This window comes from Callospermophilus lateralis, chromosome 11 (genome assembly GCF_048772815.1).
Source record: "Callospermophilus lateralis isolate mCalLat2 chromosome 11, mCalLat2.hap1, whole genome shotgun sequence".
NCBI lineage: Eukaryota > Metazoa > Chordata > Mammalia > Rodentia > Sciuridae > Callospermophilus > Callospermophilus lateralis.
Genome location: NC_135315.1, coordinates 17833884 through 17853784, shown reverse-complemented (window position 1 = coordinate 17853784; position 19901 = coordinate 17833884). Strand labels below are relative to the sequence as shown.

At 44.2% G+C, this 19901-nt stretch overlaps 1 protein-coding gene across 1 annotated transcript in view; it reads left to right on the top strand.

Annotated features, from left to right (window-relative positions):
- Nmt1 (N-myristoyltransferase 1) overlaps positions 1 to 19901 on the top strand; it is a 30649-nt gene that overhangs the window by 8701 nt on the left and 2047 nt on the right. The window contains exons 2-11 of the mRNA XM_076869199.2: positions 4766 to 4874; positions 7400 to 7544; positions 9440 to 9558; positions 11186 to 11277; positions 12406 to 12522; positions 13242 to 13412; positions 14613 to 14721; positions 17225 to 17395; positions 17913 to 18080; positions 19397 to 19534. Coding sequence (XP_076725314.1) covers positions 4766 to 4874; positions 7400 to 7544; positions 9440 to 9558; positions 11186 to 11277; positions 12406 to 12522; positions 13242 to 13412; positions 14613 to 14721; positions 17225 to 17395; positions 17913 to 18080; positions 19397 to 19534 — 1339 coding nt within the window. The remainder of the gene's footprint in view (positions 1 to 4765; positions 4875 to 7399; positions 7545 to 9439; positions 9559 to 11185; positions 11278 to 12405; positions 12523 to 13241; positions 13413 to 14612; positions 14722 to 17224; positions 17396 to 17912; positions 18081 to 19396; positions 19535 to 19901) is intronic.

Sequence of the window (19901 nt, the reverse complement as noted above, 5' to 3'; positions counted from 1 at the left end):
TTCCAGGAATGCACATTTGAGTGGATTTTGTCATCTCTTAAGATTGAGAGGAGGCCCATGTTATGCACCCTTGGTGTTGTCTGGAAGTTCTCTGCTCCTTCTGTTCATCTGTCTGCTTGCTCCTCCCTCCCACCCACCTACACACCCGGCACTTTATTCTATTTCTAGAAGTAAGTACTGGGGTTCATTTTCCACCTCCTCCTCCAGCCCTGATTTTATACAAGAGTGTCCACAGTATTTCTTAACTTAATTTTTAAAATACTTTTATTTATTTTTATGTAGTGCTGAGTATCAAACCTACTGCTTTCACATGCTAGATGAATGCTCTACCATTGAGCTACAACCGCAGCCCTGAACTTAATTTTTTTAACAGTTGGTAATCAGTTTATTAAAATAGTTGATTTAGGCATCTGCAATGGTGACTTCAGCTTGGCTCAGTACCTATAGTTGTAATCTATTTAATAATCTAAGAAGGACTGTGCAAGCCAGTGAGTCACTAGTGAATTCTCATCTGAAATCAATCCTGTGTCTTAGCCTCTTCACCACAAGGTGTTTCTCTTTTAGTGATTCTCAAAAGTCTTGGTACACATGCCCATGGATCTTTTCACCTTGAGACTTCTTTTGCTCCTCTGATAGGTCTTCTCTAGAAACTGCACCTTGCAGCTTGTGAGGGTAATTCTAATTTGGTAAAACACCACTTCTTTGGTATATCTACCAGTGTAGATTTTTGAGTTACCTTTAAAAGCTGTGGCTAGCTGTATGTGGTAGCGTAGTGGCTCAGGAGACTGAGGCAGGAGGATTGCAAGTTCAAAGTCAGTCTCAACAACTTAGTAAGGCCCTAAGCAATTTAGAGAGACTCGAAATAAAAAATAAAATGGGCTGGGATGTGGCTCAGTGGTTAAGAGCCCCTGAATTCAATCCCAGGTACCAAAAATTTAAAAATTAAAAAAAAAAATAAAAGCTGCAGCTGTGGTGTGACTTCCTGTCTTGTTCCTCAGACTAGAGAGAACAGCAATGAGTCAGGAGCAGGAGCAGGCGGAACAGAGCTCTGCTCCACCCACAACTGCAATGTCCTCAGAAAGCTTAAACTTAAAACTTCAGGCCTCGGTGACATTTCTGCCTGCGCAGTGGCACAAGCCTATAATCCCAGTGGCTTGGGAGGATGAGACAGGAGGATTGTGAATTCAAAGCCAGCCTCAGCAATGGCAAGGCACTTAGCAATTCAGTGAGACTCTGTTTCTAAATAAAATACAAAATAGGGCCAGGAATGTGTCTCTGTGGTCAAGTATCCCTGGTACCAAAAAAAAAAAAAGACATTTCTTTTTTCTGCAATCCTCTTGTCTTACTCTCCTGAGTTCCTGAGACTGCTGGACTCTATCACTGAACCTGGTTTCCAGTCCCTTTAAAAATGATGAAAAGCTGGGTACACTGATGACCTTGTAGTTCCAGCACTTTGGAAGCTGAGGTGGGAGGGTCAGTTGAGCCCAGGAATTGAAGACCAGCCTGGACAATGTAGTGACACTCCGTATCAAAAAAAAAAAAAAAAAAAAAAAGCCAAATTCTTGGAGAAGGACTAGCTGGCTTCTCTGGGATCCTGTGGTTTGAATTTCTCCAAATCCAAATTGAGGTCATTCTTCTGTGTACTTGGCTTCCAAAAGATGCTTCCTTAAAGGAAAATTTTTAATAAGTTTTTTTTTTTAATGGTACTGGGGATTGAACCCAGGGGCATTTGGCTACTGAGTTACATCCCCAGCCTTATTTTGTATTTTATTTAGAGAGAGCGTCTCACTGAGTTACTTAGTGCCTCGCTATTGCTGAGGCTGGCTTTGAACTTGCAATCCTCCTGCCTCATCCTCCTGATCCACTGGGATTACAGGCATGCACAACCTCTCCTAGCCTTAGTATGCTTCTTAAAGTTCTAGTTTCAAAGCCTTTGAGCTTGGTTTCTTATGAATAATTAAAATGACTATAATTTGAAAGCTAACCATAGTAGTTGGGGACGTTGACTGGTGAGTTTTTTATGTGACCTCATAATTGTGGCTCAATACCTGGTCTCTCAATGAAGATGACTCATTTAAAAAGGCAGACTTCCCTTTGTTGAACTGTCTGCATGCTTAATAAACAAGTTGAAATGTGATTGTTGCTCAGTAACTGTATATGCACATTTAAGCCAGTGCAAGGAAAATGGAATTAGCTTGGGTTTTAGTTTGGGTCTTAAGAGTTTGCCAGGTAGTAGTACTGGTGATGCATGAAACAAAACAAAAGTGCACCCCAGGATCCTTGCATAAAGATGGGATCCGTGGGGTTGGGGCTCTAGCTCAGTGGTAGAGTGCTTGCCTCGCAAGTGTGAACACTGGGTTCCATCCACAGCACCACATAAAAATAAATAAAGATGTTGTGTTCATCTACAACTAAAAAATATTTTTTAAAAAATGAGGTCCATGACATAACCACTGCACAGAAGTATCTCCAATGAATAACCAAGAACAAAGGCATGAAAAAGTGATTTTAAAAGTGATTTTCTGCATTTGTAAACTTCTGAAATTGGGAAGAATTCATATCTTCTATTTCCCTCATGTAAAATCTTGTTTAATAAATATCTGATTGGTTAATATGCAGCACTTCTTTACCATAGAATTTAAAAACGGTTGTTAGGGTGATTTATGTGCAATTCATGTGCAAATATTTCATTCCATAAACTGATATAAAGACTAGTAAGTTGTATCTAACAGTGGTGGGATATTTCACTGTCTCCTAACATCAATGGTGTGTGTGTGTATGTGTGTATGTTCTTGGATGGAAGGTAGGACATCGTGCATGGTAGGCCAGTAGTCTGCCACTGAGCTGTATTCCTGCCTTCTTTTCTTTTCTACCTGATATCCCCGCCACACACTTTTTTTTTTTTTTTTTTTAAGTACTAAGGATTGAACCTAGGGGCACTCTACAACTGAGCTACATTCCCAGCAATTTGGGGTGGGGGTAGGGTCTTATGGGAAAGGGTACAAGGTCCTAGGTTCAATCCCCATAAGTTAACCTAGGCTGGCTTTGAACTTGGCAATCCTTTTGCCCCAGCTTCCCAAAGTGCTGTAATTACAGGTTTTTGCCACCATACCATTCGCTAGCCCTTTTTTTTTTTTGAGACAGGGTGTACCATAAGATGCTGTGGCTGGCCTAAAACTGCCTCATCCTCCCAAGTGCGGGGGGGGGGGGGGGGGATTATTGGTATGAGCCATCATGCCTGGCCATCAACTGGCTTTTAAACCATAAAATATAGTCCACTTAGTCCTGGGACTGAAGTGAGAATATCTCTGGTATAAGAAGACCACATAGTTGTGATAGGCCATGATTGGTCCTGTGTGTGACTAAAAAAAAATTTTGAGTAATTAAGAGGAAAAAGTAATTTCAGACTGTGAATGATGATGGTTCCCATTCTTTGCCCTGGGCTTAAGGGTTTTGCTGAGCATCTGGTTTTAAGGAGTTCACCTTATTCCTTCTCTGAATGTTCTGGGTCTTTCTTCTGTGTCTCAGTCTTTACTGTTCCTGACTTCACAATCTTTTCTCATTACTCTAAATTCTATATGCCAAGAAAAGGAAGAGATAATTTTAAAGACATTCTACAAAAGCAGATGGCAAGGCTGGTAGAGCCCTTGCCTCTCATGTGCCAAACCCTGGGTTCAATCCCCAGCACAGCAAACAAAAAGGAAGTGGCAGGGCATGGTTACAGATTTCCTTCTCTATAAAACAGAACAAGAGTGCAGCCCATGATCCTTACACATACACATGCAGTAGCACTTACTGTTGGTTGACATTAATTTTCAAATAACACTAAGGCATTTTTTGAGACTCTGAAGTCATCCTGAATTATAAATGGTATTTACCTTAATGTTAATGGAAAATGTATTTTATAATGTTTAAATTCTTTGACAGTTGATTATCATGAATGTATAGCTATTCACTGAGGTATATTCCCTGCCCTAATTTTCACTTTTGAATGTGGCTAAAAAACTGTTCTTGCTGCATCATGCTGAGGGAAAGTAGCATAAGGGCATCCCCTTTACCACATTCATAAACATACACATTGGATGTGATCTCTCCATGGAAGGAGAAGCTGGGTATTGCTGCTATTGCTTAATTTTCTTAAGATTCCTAATGCCAGGGTTTGTCAATTGTCACTGTGTAAGCCATTTGATTCTGTCCTCAAGCCTGCAGGCCTGATTTAGGCGTTTCTCCTGACTATTTTGGACACAGATTACTTCCTCATCCCTTTCTCTCTTTTCCATGCTGCCTTGTGCTTTAGGTTCAGTTGGAGAAGCTTAATGCATTTGGGGAAGAAAGGCAAAGCATTCCAAAAAGACTTTGACTGCCTCTTTTCAGTCTTCCTTTTAAATTCAGGACCCCAAGGAAGCTGTAGTAGTGTGAATACTCCATTGACAATTATTATTTGCCTTTGGTACCATCAGCCTGGCAATCTAAGGAAAGTAAACACATAAAAGCAAAATGGAAAATGGCTTTTGAAACAAATAGGGCATGCCTCGCACCGTGCCTCCTCCCTGGGAGGCTGAGGATTGGGAGTGGGAAGGAGAGCTGTGCTTGCCAGTGTCCTCCAAATGCCCCTTCTGGGAGCTGGATTCTCCAGGCTGCTTTTGAAGCCAACAGGCTTGATTAAGGAAGGTCTGTTCCACAGAAAGCCCTTTGTCAGTGTAGCTCAAAACAGATGATAATTTTTTTTTAAAACCCTGCAATCAGTGTTTACTTTGTCTTGTAGTGGTTTGAGTCCAGCCAATGACACTGGAGCCAAAAAGAAGAAAAAGAAACAAAAGAAGAAGAAAGAAAAAGGCAGTGAGACAGATTCAACCCAGGATCAGCCTGTGAAGGTAACAAGGAGACTCTGTTTTCTTGTGGCAGGCCATTTTTCAGAGGAGAGTGTTTTGAGGTAAATGTAGAGGAACAACTTATTGACAGTCTCTACCTGTATTACTTTAAGAAGTAAGAATTGGATCCCAGTGCTGTCCTCTGCTGCCCTACACCTAGGTGATGAAACGGTTCTCAGTTTCTTAAAACACAGAGCAGGTTAGACACTGACTTCTAAATGTGGTACCTATCAAAACTTAATAGGTGCATACTCCAAGTGTGCTGACCCAGGGGCTATGGAATAATGACTGTGATGGGCCTGTTGCCTAGAGCAGTGGTGTTTAGCCCTTTCTGTCTTAGGTCTCCACCACTGTAAGAATAAAAGCCCTTTTCTTAAGGCAGACTTTTATTTATTTGTAAGCCTTCTCACAGGTAGTCATTGTCTTATAAATCAGGAGTCCTGCAGACTTTTTTCTGAGCTTCACTGTTGAAAACAGTGGCCTAGAGTATAAAACCTAAGACTGACACACTGGCATGAAACTCAGAGAGATGGGAAAGGATAGTTTTATTCCTTAAATTAAAACAGTATTAACAAAGAAACCCTTTTATTTCAGGTAAATGTACTCTTCAAAAGTAGGTCTGGGGGGACAACTCAAGAAATATCCATAATGGGCTGGGGTTGTAGCTCAGTGGTAGAACGCTTGCCTCACATGTGTGAAGCACTGGGTTCAGTTCTCAGCACTGCATATAAATAAATGAATAAAATAAAGGTCCTTCAACACTAAAAAATATTAAAAAAAAAAAAGAAAAGAAAAGAAATATCCACAAGTGCCCTTTTAGAATTGCCTTAGAAACAGTATACAAGGGCTGGGGATGTGGCTCAAGCGGTAGCGCACTCGCCTGGCATGTGTGCGGCCCGGGTTCGATCCTCAGCACCACATACAAACAACGATGTGTCCGCCAAAAATTGAAAAATATTTTTAAAAATTCTCTTAAAAAAAAAAAAGAAACAGTATACAAGCTCAGAAGAAATCCAGTCTCATTTCCAGTATATCTGTACTTTGCTTTATGCTTCAAATATTATGCTTCAACTTGAATCTTTTATCTTATGAAGACATGGCTTCTAGTAATTTTTGACTATTTCTAATGTCAAACCCACTGTGGAGGGATGGGATTGTAGCTTAGTGGTGGAGCACTTGCCTAGCATGTGTGAGGCACTGGGTTTGATTCTCAGCATCACATATAAATAAATAAATTAAAGTCCATGACAACTAAAAAAGGTATATTAAAAAAAAAATCCACCATGGGGGGTGGGGCATCATTGTTGACCACCATGTTCACTAGGCTTTTGCCATGAACCTCATTTAAATTAACCCCAAACCTTCATCATCCCTACAAGGGAAGTAGGAATCTTCCCATTTCAGACATGAGAGAAGTGACTTATCCCAGTCTTTCACTCAGGAATTCTCTAGCCCAAGCCTATGCTTTAGTTTAGGGATGTTTATCTGTCTGGGAGTGGGTGTTTGCATGACTGCATGAATATTTGAGTTCAAGTCTATATTAAAGTAGTTCACCTAACTGGGTCCAGAGGTTAAATACCTGTAATCCCATCTGCTCAGGAGGCTGAGGTGGAGGATCACAAATTGGGGACCAGCCTCTACAATTTAGTGTCTCAAAATATAAAGGACTGAGGATGTTGGCTGTACGGTTGATCGACCCTGGGTTTAATCCCCAATAGAAGTGCCAAGCATGGTGGTACACACCTGTAATCCCAGCGACCCAGGAGGCTGAGGCTGAAGGATCACGAGTCAAAGCCAGCCTCAGCAATTTAGCAAGGCCCTAAGCAACTTAGAGAGACCTTATCTCTAAATAAAATATAAAAAGGGCTGGGCATGTGGCTCAGTGGTTAAGTATCCCAGAGTTCAATCCCCAGTACGGAGGAGGGGGAAAGAAAGAATGAACATTTGGTTAATCTATGTCTTCATCTAAAGATCTTTTTTCGGGGAGAGATGTTGGAGATTGAATCAAGGGTCTTATCCCTGCTAAGCACACATCCTAACATTAAGCTTTACCCTGCTGTAAGACATAGTTTTAAGAGAACATTTTGTAGAATAATATATAATTCAAATTTGGTTTTTGAAAAGGATATGTGTGTTTGGAACTTGCATGCAAAAAGTCTGAAATTATATTAGTATCTTCTTACCTCAGGATGACTATTGTTCAAAATTATATTTGAAGGATGGGATCGTTGGATTTTTACCTTTTATATGTCTTACACACCTTTGTATTGTTTAAAAATTTTCACTGAGCATGTAGTACATTTGCCATCAAACAACTCAAGACTTAGAAGGGGAAACACTGTAGGCAGCACCTCTTAGTTCATCATCAGCCACTCTTTCTCCAGTTGAACAATATTTTGACCTCCGGATTTAGGACAGAGGTACCACCCCTTTCTTTGAGTTGTACCACTTAACTCTTGAACTCATAATAAATCAGAAGTCTTACTAACACAATAGGTCTTTTCTCTCTCAAACTTTGTCTTTCCCAGATGAACTCCTTGCCAGCAGAGAGGATCCAGGAAATACAGAAGGCCATTGAACTATTCTCAGTGGGTCAAGGACCTGCCAAAACCATGGAGGAGGCCAGCAAGCGAAGCTACCAGTTTTGGGATACACAACCTGTCCCTAAATTAGGTATGTGTGTGCTTTCTTTCCCAGGTGAGGGTGAGGAATGTGTCCTAGCTGTGTTCCATGCTGAATTTGTGAGGGAGGGCAGTATAGTCCTGGAGTTCCTTGGTGGTTATTTTTTGAGTCATTTTTTTAAAAGGAGTATAGAAATTATTGTTCAAAGAACTTATCGTTTCACAGCAGCACACATTGAGAAATATAATAATTCTTTTAGTCCATCATCATCCAGTATAAATCTACAAAGAAAAGCAGTGTATTGGCACGTGATGAGTTGGGGATGTCTGCCCATGGGTAGTTTTGTGAGCTATTGTCTTATTCTTCTGGGCAAATGTGTAGTCCCAGAATGGAGAGTCTCCCCACTCCTCCTCTTTTTCTTGTTGATGCACACTTACTTAATTTGACATTTTACTTAGCAGTGGTGGGTTAGCTTCTGTAATACTATATTTAAGTTTTATCAGCACCTCAGCAGTCATTTAAAAAGCTGTAATGAAGGCAAGCACAGTGTCACATACCTGTCATATCAGTGATTCGGGAAGGCTAACGCAGGAGGATCACAAGTTTGAGGCCAGCCTGGGCAGCTCAGCAAGACTCAGTCTCAAAAAGTTTTTGAAAGGGCTGGGGATAAAGCTTGGTGATAAAGTACCCCTGGGTTCAATGCCCGGTATCATAAAAAAAAAAAAAGTCACATTCTAACACTAAATGAAAGTGACCATCAGTTTGTATATGTTACTACTGCCCTCCAGAAACACTGTGAGACTTGACAGTATATTCTTTGAAGAGGGGGTGAGCAGGGCCAGCCAAAGATCAAGAGGGAAGAAATGTGGCTGGATCCTAGGAGATTCAGCTGCTGAGGTAGGGAGCATACATACAGGTGCTTCTCAACTTAATGATGGATTATATCCAAATAAATCTATTATAAGCTAAAGGTATCATGAGTCAAAAATGTACTGAATACACTTAACCTACCAAACATCACAGCTTACACAGCTGGTTTATCAATAGATAGATGGAGGCTTACCATTCAAACACTATGTAGTTTTTGTTGGTATTGTCAGTTGACAAGCATGTAATGAGTGTTCTTTATAAAATGCAGATCTGAGATGTCACCCTAACCTCACCCCTCCTCTGGTACCCCTTTAAAAGCCCATTAAGAATATCTCAGGGCCCTAAGGATAAAGTCCAGCCCCTGGAGTATGGGTCTTCCATGACTGGCCCTGCTTTCTTCTCCAGCCTCATCTAATTCTAGTCCCTCTCCTTGATCTCCAAGCCCCCTACCCCAACTCCCCTTAGAGGAGGAAAATTGGCCAGGGTGGAGATGTGTCAGAGGCTGACTTCCTGGCAGCACTGTGCATGCTCAGTGATTCAGCCCAAAGGCACTTGTAGGATCTGACCACTGAGGGCCTGAGTTGGCAACAGCAGTTAACTGGCCCACAGTTTTGCAAGCCATGGGTGGCAGGGCCAGAATTGAGCCTGGCGCCTAAAAGCTATCATATGGCTTTAGGAACGAGCCCAGTCCTTTGCTGTTGACACAAAGGCAGCCTTGTTGCAACGCTTTACAAATCAACTCAGTACTCTTTTCACCAACCAGGAGGCAGGAAGCCAGATTAGTAAAAGATAAATGTTTGTCATCCAGGAACCCAAGGGAGATTTAAAAGGATTTCCAAAAATGAGCCACCTTAGATCCCAGTAATTGTTTTGCCCTTCATTGGCCTTCAATTAAAGGCCAAGGGTAGCTGGAGGAGTGTGTTCAGTTGCCAAGCACAGAATGTTCTTCAGATGTAGAACTCCTAGGGAGAAGAGAAATTTGCTGTGGTCACTTTTTGAGCTGAGCCCCTCCCTCACCTTCCACTAAAGCCCACCCCCATAGGAGCAGAGGGCAAGGCTCATGACTGTTCTTCCAGGTGAAGTGGTGAACACCCATGGTCCTGTGGAACCTGACAAAGACAACATCCGCCAGGAGCCCTATACCTTGCCCCAGGGCTTCACCTGGGATGCCTTGGACCTGGGGGACCGTGGTGTGGTGAGTAGACCTGGGACCTGTGGGGGACAGTGATTAAACAGGCTTTCCTGGAGACTCTTGGGAACTGAGCCAAGGACGGCTGAATACAACCCTATCTCTTGTTTCCTAGGGCCTACCTAAGACTCCACATAAATAACACTTAGCATTTCTCACAAGTTGAAAGTTACCCTCTATGGTTCCCCAGTGTCCTTTTTCTTTCTCTCTCTTTGTTTTTTGTTCATTTATTTCATTGTCTTATTCTTGTCTGTCTCTTTACTGATGACCTGGGGCTGCTGCCTGAAGAACTCTCCTTCCCTTTCCACCAGAGCTTCTCTTTTTTTTTTTTTTTTAATTTACTTTTTATTATGTGCATGATTATATTCTTTATTTTACTTTATTTATTTTTTTAATTTGTTCTAATTATATGTGACAGTAGAATGCATTTTGACACATTGTACACAGATGGAGCATAGCTTCTCATTGCTCTAGCTGAAAATGGTGCAGTCACATCAGTAGTGTAATCATACATGTATATAGGGTAATAATGTCTGTCTCATTCTACTGTCCTTCCCATCCCACAGCCCCACCCCACCCCTCACTGCCCTCTGCACAATCCAAAATTTCTTTATTCTTCCTTTTTTAACATGAGGAATTCTGTTTCCTCTGTAAAGAGAATGATGAAAATATATAAACAGATTTTTCTTTTCTTCTTCTTCTTCTTCTTCTTTTTTTTTTTTAAGACAGGGTCTTATATTTTTATCTGTGTGTGGTGGTATACACCTATAATCTTAGCAACTCAGGAGGCTGAGGCAGGAAGATCCCAAGTGCAAGGTCATCCTGGGCAACATAACCAAACGCTGTCTCAAAAAGGGCTAGAGATATAATTCAGTGGTAGGGAACCCATAAGTTTAATCCCATAAGTTTCTCTCTCTCTCTTTGCCACACAAAGAGAGAGAGAGAAACAATGACAGGGTCTTGCTCTATTGCTCAGGCTGAAGGTGCAATGGCTATTCGCAGGCATAGTCCCACTGCTGACACCTAATGTGGACACCCAGTCAGCATAGCACACTATAGCCTCCAGCTCCTGAGCCCAGGCTATCCTCCTGCATTAGCCTCCCAAGCAGCTGGAACTATAGGCAGCTCCATCGTGACCAATTCATGAACAAAATTTTTTTATAGCAAACTTGGGTCAACAGATAGAGACAGCAGCTGCTCAAGGCAGAACAAAAAAAAGGTCAGAGGTATTTGATTGGGCACCAGACATGGTAAAAAAAATTGGCAGTAACTCTCCTGGGAGTAATTCCTTAATCAACCCTGAGAATCATCTCTCCATAGCATTTTCACAAAGGTAAAGACCAATGGCTCCCCATTGTTGATAGATCAGAATGATGGAACAGTCATTTGATTAGATAACATTCTTGTCTGCCACTCTGTGTACTTAACTGTATGACTCCACACTTCAATGATTCAGTTTCCCCTTACAACTTGCTCCAAAAGAGTCCCTGCCATGCCTGGGGTGAAAAGGATTTGTGAGATGAGAGGTTTCCGGTAGTTTTATGCATTCTTCTGTGAAGTTAGAGCCACACACTATTGGAGTTGTCCCCGACCTGGCATCATACCTTGCAGTGAGCTCCTTATTTCTCTACAGCTGAAAGAACTATATACTCTGCTGAATGAGAACTATGTGGAAGATGATGACAACATGTTCCGATTTGATTATTCCCCAGAGTTTCTTTTGTGGTGAGTAGTAAGGGCTTTCTTATGATTTTTTTTTTCTTTTTTAATTTGTAAGCAATAGTAATTTATTTCTTGTGGTTCTAGAGGCCGAGAAGTCCAAGATCAAGGCATCAACATGTTTGGTGTCTAGTGAAGGTCTGGTCTCTGTTCCAGAATCTCTTACAGTTCTCAAAGGCAAAGCAGAGAACAGAACAATCACAGTGCACCAGAGTTTTTATCCCTGCCAAGAACTAACTTTTGAGTGGCAAATTACTGTGTTCTTCTCAAGTTCCTGATTTCAAAGGAGACTTGCTTTCAGTGGAGCTTAGAATTGAAACCTAATTTAAGATTGAGGGCTGGGGTTGTAGCTCAGTGGTCAAGGCTTACCTCACATGTGTGAGGCATTGGTTCAATCCTCAGCACCACATAAAAATAAAAATAAAGATATTGTGTCCATCTACAACTAAAAAAAAAAAAAAGATTGGGTGAGGTAGATTTTTGTAGAAGAAAAGATAGTCTGCTGTATGATTACTTTAGGCAAGAAGAGAAGGGTGGATGAGACCTACTAAGATTTTTTTTTTTTTTTTTTTTTTTTTTTTTAAGGAGGGTCATTTTCTATCCAGTTTCTGAGCATGCTCAATTGTATAAAAATGGCTTTGCCTGGATGAGCTGTCTACCTGGCTGACCATGTTCAATATCCAGGAAGATAAATGCACGAGGCTGAACTAGAGAGGGATTGCCTACAAGGGGAGACAAAGGATAAATGAACAAGCTGGAAGAGGAGCAGAGCCCAGAGGGAAAGTGAGAGCTCTAGGGGTACCACAGTCAGCTCCCAACCATGACACTCACTGCCCTCTAAACTGAAGAGGCCAGTCCTCTGATTCAGGCTGTCATAATGAACACAAATCAGGCATGAAATCCTCAGTATGACAGCCTTGGATTGGGTGAGTAAGGCCAAGTGGTTTGAGAGTGAGAAGTGTCTATGGCTTGATTCCACTTGTATCCTGGAAAGCTTGACCCTAAAAAAAATTCAACTACTCATCTCTAGGGAGAAAGTAGCACCAGGGTAGAACCAAACATGCTGTGGAGCCCAAATAGCCATCCAGCTTGCCATAGGTAGCACTTCAGCCCTAGCTCTTCTCTCTTTTCCAGGGCTCTGCGGCCACCTGGCTGGCTCCCCCAGTGGCACTGCGGGGTTCGAGTGGTCTCAAGTCGGAAACTGGTTGGGTTCATTAGCGCCATTCCAGCAAACATCCACATCTATGACACGTAAGCACCAGCACCCATCCCCACTAGACCCCACCCCTACCATCTTGGTCTGAGTAGGAGGAGGAGAAAGCTACAGTTCTCCCATGAAGGGGAGAACCTAGATACCAGGCATGGAAACTCATTGTAGGATCCATGTGTTTTGCTCTGAGTTGTGGCTGGTTCCCTTATCTATGATTTGGGCTGGAAAGGGCCCACCTGCTCCTGCACTCCAGCAGTCAACATGGTGATTTACCTGAACTGCTTCAGAAGTAAACCAAAGCCAGCATGACCCACACTGAGGTGGTCTTTGGAGCCTTCCAACTCAACTTTTTCTGGCACTATCACAACCAGTCTTCTGGCTCACAGACTTGGAGGATTCTTGTGGGAATCAGAACCCTTGAGGTCCTAGAATAGCCTTGACTTCTCTGTGGGGTTCCCTGTGCTGCTTACCTGTGTGGTACAGGTGGAATTTTCCAGGCTGCTTTTGGGGATTCCAAGGGAGAGGCTGGTGATGTCTTCTGATAGGGTGTTTGCTTGGCTCCCACTTTCCTTTGGAAGTGGAGTTTGTATAGAAACTGATGGAGTTGCGGGAGGGACCCCAGTACTAACCAAGTGAGGGTGGCCGCAGAATAAACACCTGTGCTGAAGCCCCCTTCAGGTGTGGTTCCACATGCTTGAAAGAGTTGCCATGACTTTCCCCATTAAAAGCTTTGCTACCTACACTTCCCCTCCTCCTTCAGAGAGAAGAAGATGGTGGAGATCAACTTCCTGTGTGTCCACAAGAAGCTGCGCTCCAAGAGGGTGGCTCCAGTCTTGATCCGAGAGATAACCCGGCGGGTTCACCTGGAAGGCATTTTTCAAGCTGTTTATACTGCCGGGGTAGTGTTGCCAAAGCCTGTTGGCACCTGCAGGTAAAATTCTCTTCTTGCAAGATCCTAGAAATGTGGGTGCCCCAGCTCTACTTGAGCTTTGTCAGATTCATTTCTGCTCTTTGTGTGTTCTAGGAGTGTCTCAGGGCCCTAGTGTCTGATGTGATGGGGGTTGGGGAATACAGAGGAGTGAGAGGGGAGGTATAGGGATAGCAGACTGGAATGAAGAGTTAGCTATTCAGCTCCTGCTGGTTACTGCATTTAGAGATGAGGGGAGTCAGTCTGCTGGGAGTTTTTGTTTTTGTTTTGCAGTACTAGGATTGAGCCCAGGTGTGCTCTACCATTGAGCTATGTACCTCAGCGCTTTTTACCTTTTATTTTGAGAGAGGTCTTGCTAAGTTGTTGAGGCTGGCCTTGAGCTTGGAATCTTCCTGCCTCAGCCTTCCAAGTCTCTGGAATTATAGGTGTGTCCCCCTATACCTGGCCATATTTTTGTTTTTGTTTTGTTTTTTACCAAGAGTTGAACCTAGGGACACTTAACCGCTGAGCTACATCACCAGCCCTTTTTCTTTCTTTATTTTAAGATAGAGCCTTGCTAAATTTCTGAGGCTAACCTTGGACTTGTGATCCGTTTGCCTCAGCCTCTTGAGTCGCTGGGATTACAGGTGTGTGCCCCCATGCCTAGCTTTCTTTTTGTTTTTAAGGAAGAGCCAATTTTTAAGGAAAATGTCCTAAAATTTTTTATTAGTTGGCTCAGTTTTGTTTTGAGTATTGTGTTAGCCAAAGAGAGCTTGTCTGATACCTTGCGATCCGAGGAGAACTCCACCATAGAAAGTTCTTTGAAGTTAACAATGTCTGCCTAAAGAGCTAGAGAAGTGAAAATACCAGGTAAAGGTAGATGAGGAAAAAGGAAAAGGGCAAGCATGTGCCAGTTTTCTGGGCATGACTATGAATCTTTTCCATTGACTTAATTCCAGGAATGAGGATTGCTCTCCCCAGACAACTGCTGTTACAAAGGAATGACTTTTGAAATTGAGAAAGAAAAATAGGGAGAAAGAAAAGCTAGGAGGAGCTATGGCCGTTCTGCATCCTCTTGGAGAGGCTGGAACCTGTGCTAGCCCAGCCCAAGTGGGGCCTGACTTGTCTCTCACGCCACCTGCTGGCAACCTGGAGGTCACCCTGCCACAGTTCTAATTGCACTGGCCAGAATCCCCTGAGGACAGGACATTTGTGTCCCCACAGGTACTGGCATCGATCCCTAAACCCACGGAAGCTGATTGAAGTGAAGTTTTCCCACCTGAGCAGAAACATGACCATGCAGCGCACCATGAAGCTCTACCGACTGCCAGAGGCCAGTGGTACCCTGGGGTGGGCAGGGGCAGGAGAGCCTGGCCTTGGCAGGAAAGGAGCTGAGCTGGGGGGCAGCGGGGAGGGCTCTTCTTATCATAAAAGTGAGCCAGCCCATAGTCTTCAGATTTCCATTATTTCTGGGGTTTATTTTTTTGGTTTTTGTTTTTGCTGCTGGGGATTGAACCCAGGGGTGCTTTTACCACTAAGCCACATCCACAGGTCTTTTTATTTTTTATTTTGAGATACGGTCTCACTAAGTTGTTTAGGGCCCAGTAAGTTGCCCAGGCTGGCCTTGAACTTGTGATTTTCCTGTTTCTGCCTTCTGAGTAGCTGGACTTTTAGGCATGTGCCTCTATGCCCAGCCTTAGCAAAGTTTTATTTTAGTTTGATTTTCTCAGTCCTCCTGAGTCTGTGCCTGGATTGGCTTCTGTGCCATGTGCTGATAGGCTCAGAGAACATCTGTCCTGTATAATTTTAGCCTAAATGAAGCATAAATTGATCAGTCTACTTACCGATCCTTCATATTCATTGCACACATTCCAGACCCCAGCTCTTGAGTGTCCTTCCCTCTGCCAAATCAAGTAAAAGAAGGGTGGTCTAAGCTTGAGGGAAACCCAGGATTTTTAATCCCAACACCTCCGCCCATATTTGCCACTGAAGGACTGGGCAGCCTGTTGCAAGTGAGTTTTCTATCCTGGGTCCGAATAGACCTGATTTCCCAAAGAAACAAATGTTCCTGCCCTCCAGTTGTGCCTGGCTTCAGGATCCTGAATTCTTGAAACCCCTTCTCTTTCCTCAGAATGCTTCCAATCAGTGTTAGTCTGCAAAAATTATTGAGTGCCTGTTTCTCAGAGTGCTGCCCATCTGAATTCATCAGCCACCAAATAGTATTGATTATCCTTTCATGGGATTAGTCTACCACTGGATTGGGGTCATTAGTGTCCACTCTTGAGAGACCACTGTGTGTAGTTAGACACTGCCAAAAACAGATTTGAGGGCCATAGTAGGTGTCTTCTCCCCCCATTATGGCCGGTGTGCCCCGTGTTCCTGGCAGGCAGAGAGCAGCCAGGAGAATGTCTGGATCTCCCCACTTCACTGCAAGAACCTAGTGTGGCTGTGATTTCGGCTCAGTGTGTGAGGTGTCACTGTGGGAGATGCCATATAGAATGAGGTCGCTAAGTGTTCCATAGAGAGAGCAGAGCTACAAGCAGTTTTGGAGAGCAGAGGCCCAGAACTGAACTTTTAAAAGCAACTCCTGTCCTGGGAAGCAATTGTACCACACAGCAATAGGCATATCAACCATAATTCCACCAGTTTTCACTTTGGCTAGACCATACCTTTGTGTATCGAGCCTCTGGGGATGGTCTATCAGCTCCAGTATTTGCTCCATAGGATCATGCGGTTTCCTTCCACTGAAGCATTTTTCAAGAAAAAGCATCTGTACAGTTGGGTGTGGTGGTGCACACCTGTAATCCCAGTGACTCAGGAGGCTAAGGCAGGAGTATTGCAAGTTTGAGGCCAGCAGCTTAGCAAGGCCTTAAATAACTTAATGAGACCCTCTTTAAAAATAAAAATATAAAGGGCTGGGGATGTAGCTCAGTGGTAAAGCACCTCTGGGTTTAATCCCCAGTATCAAAAAATTTTTTAAAGAAAAAGCATCTATAGGGTGGAATAATAGTTTGAGTTGAAAACCCTGGAGTTGGGTGTTTTTTCTTCTGAATTCATCTTGCAGCAGTGTCCTGCTTATATACTGCTGATGCTGTGGCCTCTGAGTGGCCAGACCATGCTGGGCCCTAGGGTCTGTATGTGATGTGCTTTGTGTCTATAGAAGAGGGACCGTGAGGGTAGTAGGAAGATGGCAGCTGTGGTTCAGTGTGAGGAGGCATGGATGCTCAGAGGAAGGCTTCGTCGAGGCCCTGGAGCAGTACTGTCTTGTTCTAAGGGAGATAATGGAAGAGCCAGCCCCCAGCACATCCAGGGAGCCAACAGAGTTTCTCTCAATCATGTCAATTGTGGATATTTTGGGCTGCGTAGTTCTTTGTCATGAGGATTGTCTTGTGCAGTGTAGGATATTTAATGGCATCTCTGACTTCTAGCCCCTAGATGTCAGTAGCATCTCAGTTATGACAACCAGAAATGTCACCAGATATTGGGGGCAACATTGCTTGCTTTGAGAACTGCTGGGCTAGATAGACAGAAGGTCTAGCCAGAGGGGCCAGCTGGCCTGGAAGGTAGAAGACTTTATGGGAAGTTTGTCACATTAGGAGGACAGCCTGGGGCCATGCGGATGACATACTGATGCAACAGCCTCAGCCTGGATGGCAGCCAGGACAAGATGGGAAAGGGCCAGAAGATCCTAAAAGGGCAGGACTTGGACCTGAGTAGAAAGGCCCAGGGTGTAAGGGGAGTTGCTGAGAATGACCAAGGAGTCTCTTTTGAGGGGCTGGGTAGACAGAGTCAGGGAGACAGACACATCTGATACCATCGCTTCATCTTCCTTCCAGACTCCCAAGACAGCTGGGCTGCGACCAATGGAAAAAAAGGACATTCCAGTAGTGCACCAGCTCCTCACAAGGTACTTGAAGCAGTTTCACCTCACGCCAGTCATGAGTCAGGAGGAGGTGGAGCACTGGTTCTACCCCCAGGAGAATATCATTGACACTTTCGTGGTGGAGGTGAGTTGGAAGCGGTTCCTAGAGAGGCAGTCCCTTGAAGCAGCCAGGTAGGTTCACAGGGCCCAAGTTTTGGCACCTGAGGCTTCTTGAACCTTCCATGTTTGGTTCCCTTGAAATACAGGGAATTGTAGGTTGTTGTTCCTACAACCACATCCACCCTGATGACAGAATAGCGCACCAAGCCCCTCTTGGTCAGTTAGAAGAGCCTCTGACTCCTTGCTTGTCCTGCTTAAAGTAGTGCAGTCTCAGGGATGTAGGCCACAAGAAGAGATCCCTGATGATGCCCAGCAGGCAAGGAGAGCCAGTAGTTCAGCCCACAGTCCAGCCTGGTTCTGTCCTCACGATCCCTCAGCCAAATGCTTCTTCTCGTGCATATCCTGTTCCATTTTCCACTCATTCAGCTAGAGGGGCAGGGCTGCCTGAAGGAAGTGTGCGTATAATGGAGAACGTATTGTTTCTGGGCCACGGTATCACTGTGCATGTATGACACTGCCTCTTTTTATTGTCTTCCCTTCAGAATGCAAATGGTGAGGTGACAGATTTCCTGAGTTTTTATACGCTTCCCTCCACCATCATGAACCATCCAACCCACAAGAGTCTAAAAGCTGCATATTCCTTCTACAATGTCCACACCCAGACCCCTCTTCTAGACCTCATGAGTGATGCCCTTGTTCTAGCCAAAATGGTGAGGAACAGACCAGAGGGTCTTAGGAGATCCTGGGGGGAGGGCAGTGAAACAGTGGTGAGCATAGCTCCCTGGAGCTTGCTGCATCTGGGTTGGGAGGCTTTGAGCCCTTTCACCTTCCTCTTAAGTGGGGTGCTAGCAGTTTTCAAGCTCAAAATTCAAAATTAGGAGGGAATCAGATGTGTCTGAAATAGGAGCACTGAACTCCTGTGAGTTTCATTTTTGTAGCTGGTGCCAACAAGGACCCTCATAGCCAGCCTGCTTTGGGATAGTGGGATTCTTCCAGCTTTCCCAGTGTGGGAAGGGCAGAATGGGCTCCTCCTGAGCAGGTGATTGGAACAGCTGACTGGCGAGTGTGGGTAATAGGTAGTCATTGGCTCTCAGTCTTGTGGTACCAGTGCCCTCCTGCACTGAGCCCAACCCCTACACCAAGAGAGCTTCCATTCAGTGAAATTGGGGAAGTGAGTCCTCACCAGCTTAAAGGAGCACTGAGGTATCATACCATCACTGTGTGTACCTGAGCCTGAGAGTCCGATAGCCAGAGAGTAAGGAAGCTGATAGAAGCCAGCTTCCCAGAGGAAGGGGCTCTGAGCTTGGTTTCTAGAGAGGACTGTGGAAATTACTGGAGAGTTTTCGGGGAGGCATAGCAGGAGAAGTGTCCTGGACACTGAGTATGCTGTGAATACTCAGAGGGACAACTGAGTAGAGGCCATATTGAGGGTGCCATTAAGACTGTCTTGGAAAGCACACCTGGAGAGCCAGGCGCTAGCTGCAATTTGGATCTAACGCAAAAAACAGCCAGAGATTCTGACAGAATCGTATTCTGTGGCTATTTCTAGAACTTTTTTGGAGGTGAGGGTTGGGGAGGTACTGGGGATTGAACCCAGGGTGCTAAACCACTCAGCCATATCCTCAGGCCTTTTTATTTTTATTTTTGTTTTGAGACAGGGCCTCACTAAGTTGCTGAGGCTGGGCTTGAACTTGGGATCCTCCTGCCTCAGCCTCCTGAGTGGCTGGCATTACAGGCAGGCTGTAATTCGCCTAGCTCTAGAACAGTTTTGTTTTTGTTTTTTAATATTTTTAGTTGTAGATGGATACAATACCCTTATTTTGTTTAATTAGTTTTTTTTTTTTTTTTTTTTTAACGTGGTGCTGGGGGTTGAACCCAGTGCCTCATGCACACTAGGCAAGTGCTCTACCACTGAGCCACAACCCCAGCCCTCTAGAACAGTTTTGAGGTGACAGCAGAGTGGGTAGGAAAGTAGGCAGCCTTGCTGTGTCCTCACCTGTACTCATTTTCTCCTGTCACCCTGAAGAAAGGGTTCGACGTGTTCAATGCACTGGATCTCATGGAGAATAAAACGTTCCTGGAGAAGCTCAAGTTTGGCATAGGGGATGGCAACCTGCAGTATTATCTCTACAATTGGAAATGCCCCAGCATGGGGGCCGAGAAGGTATGTGTGGTGTAGCCGCATGTGGACTGCCAATTAGGTAGCTAGTGTGTCCAGCAGGAACAGGCCCATAAATCTGAGATGTGGCACCAGTCAGGGTCCTTGTCAGCTAGTTTTTGGGCCCTTGAAACATCTGTTTCTTCTGATAGCCATACCAGCAGGTCAGTGTTCCCCTCTCAGTGATTGGTGAGAATGGCAGGGGGCCAGGCCCTAGAGCCTTATTGGATCAGGAGGGTCATCTGTGGTGTCTCTCCCAGCCAGCTGGACCATCTGGCTGGCTGGGGCAGGGTGTTCTGCATCATCCAAGAAAACCATGAAAGTGGAGTTTCCCATGGAGGTTAGGGTCTGTTGATCGCCTGTCCTGTCCTGT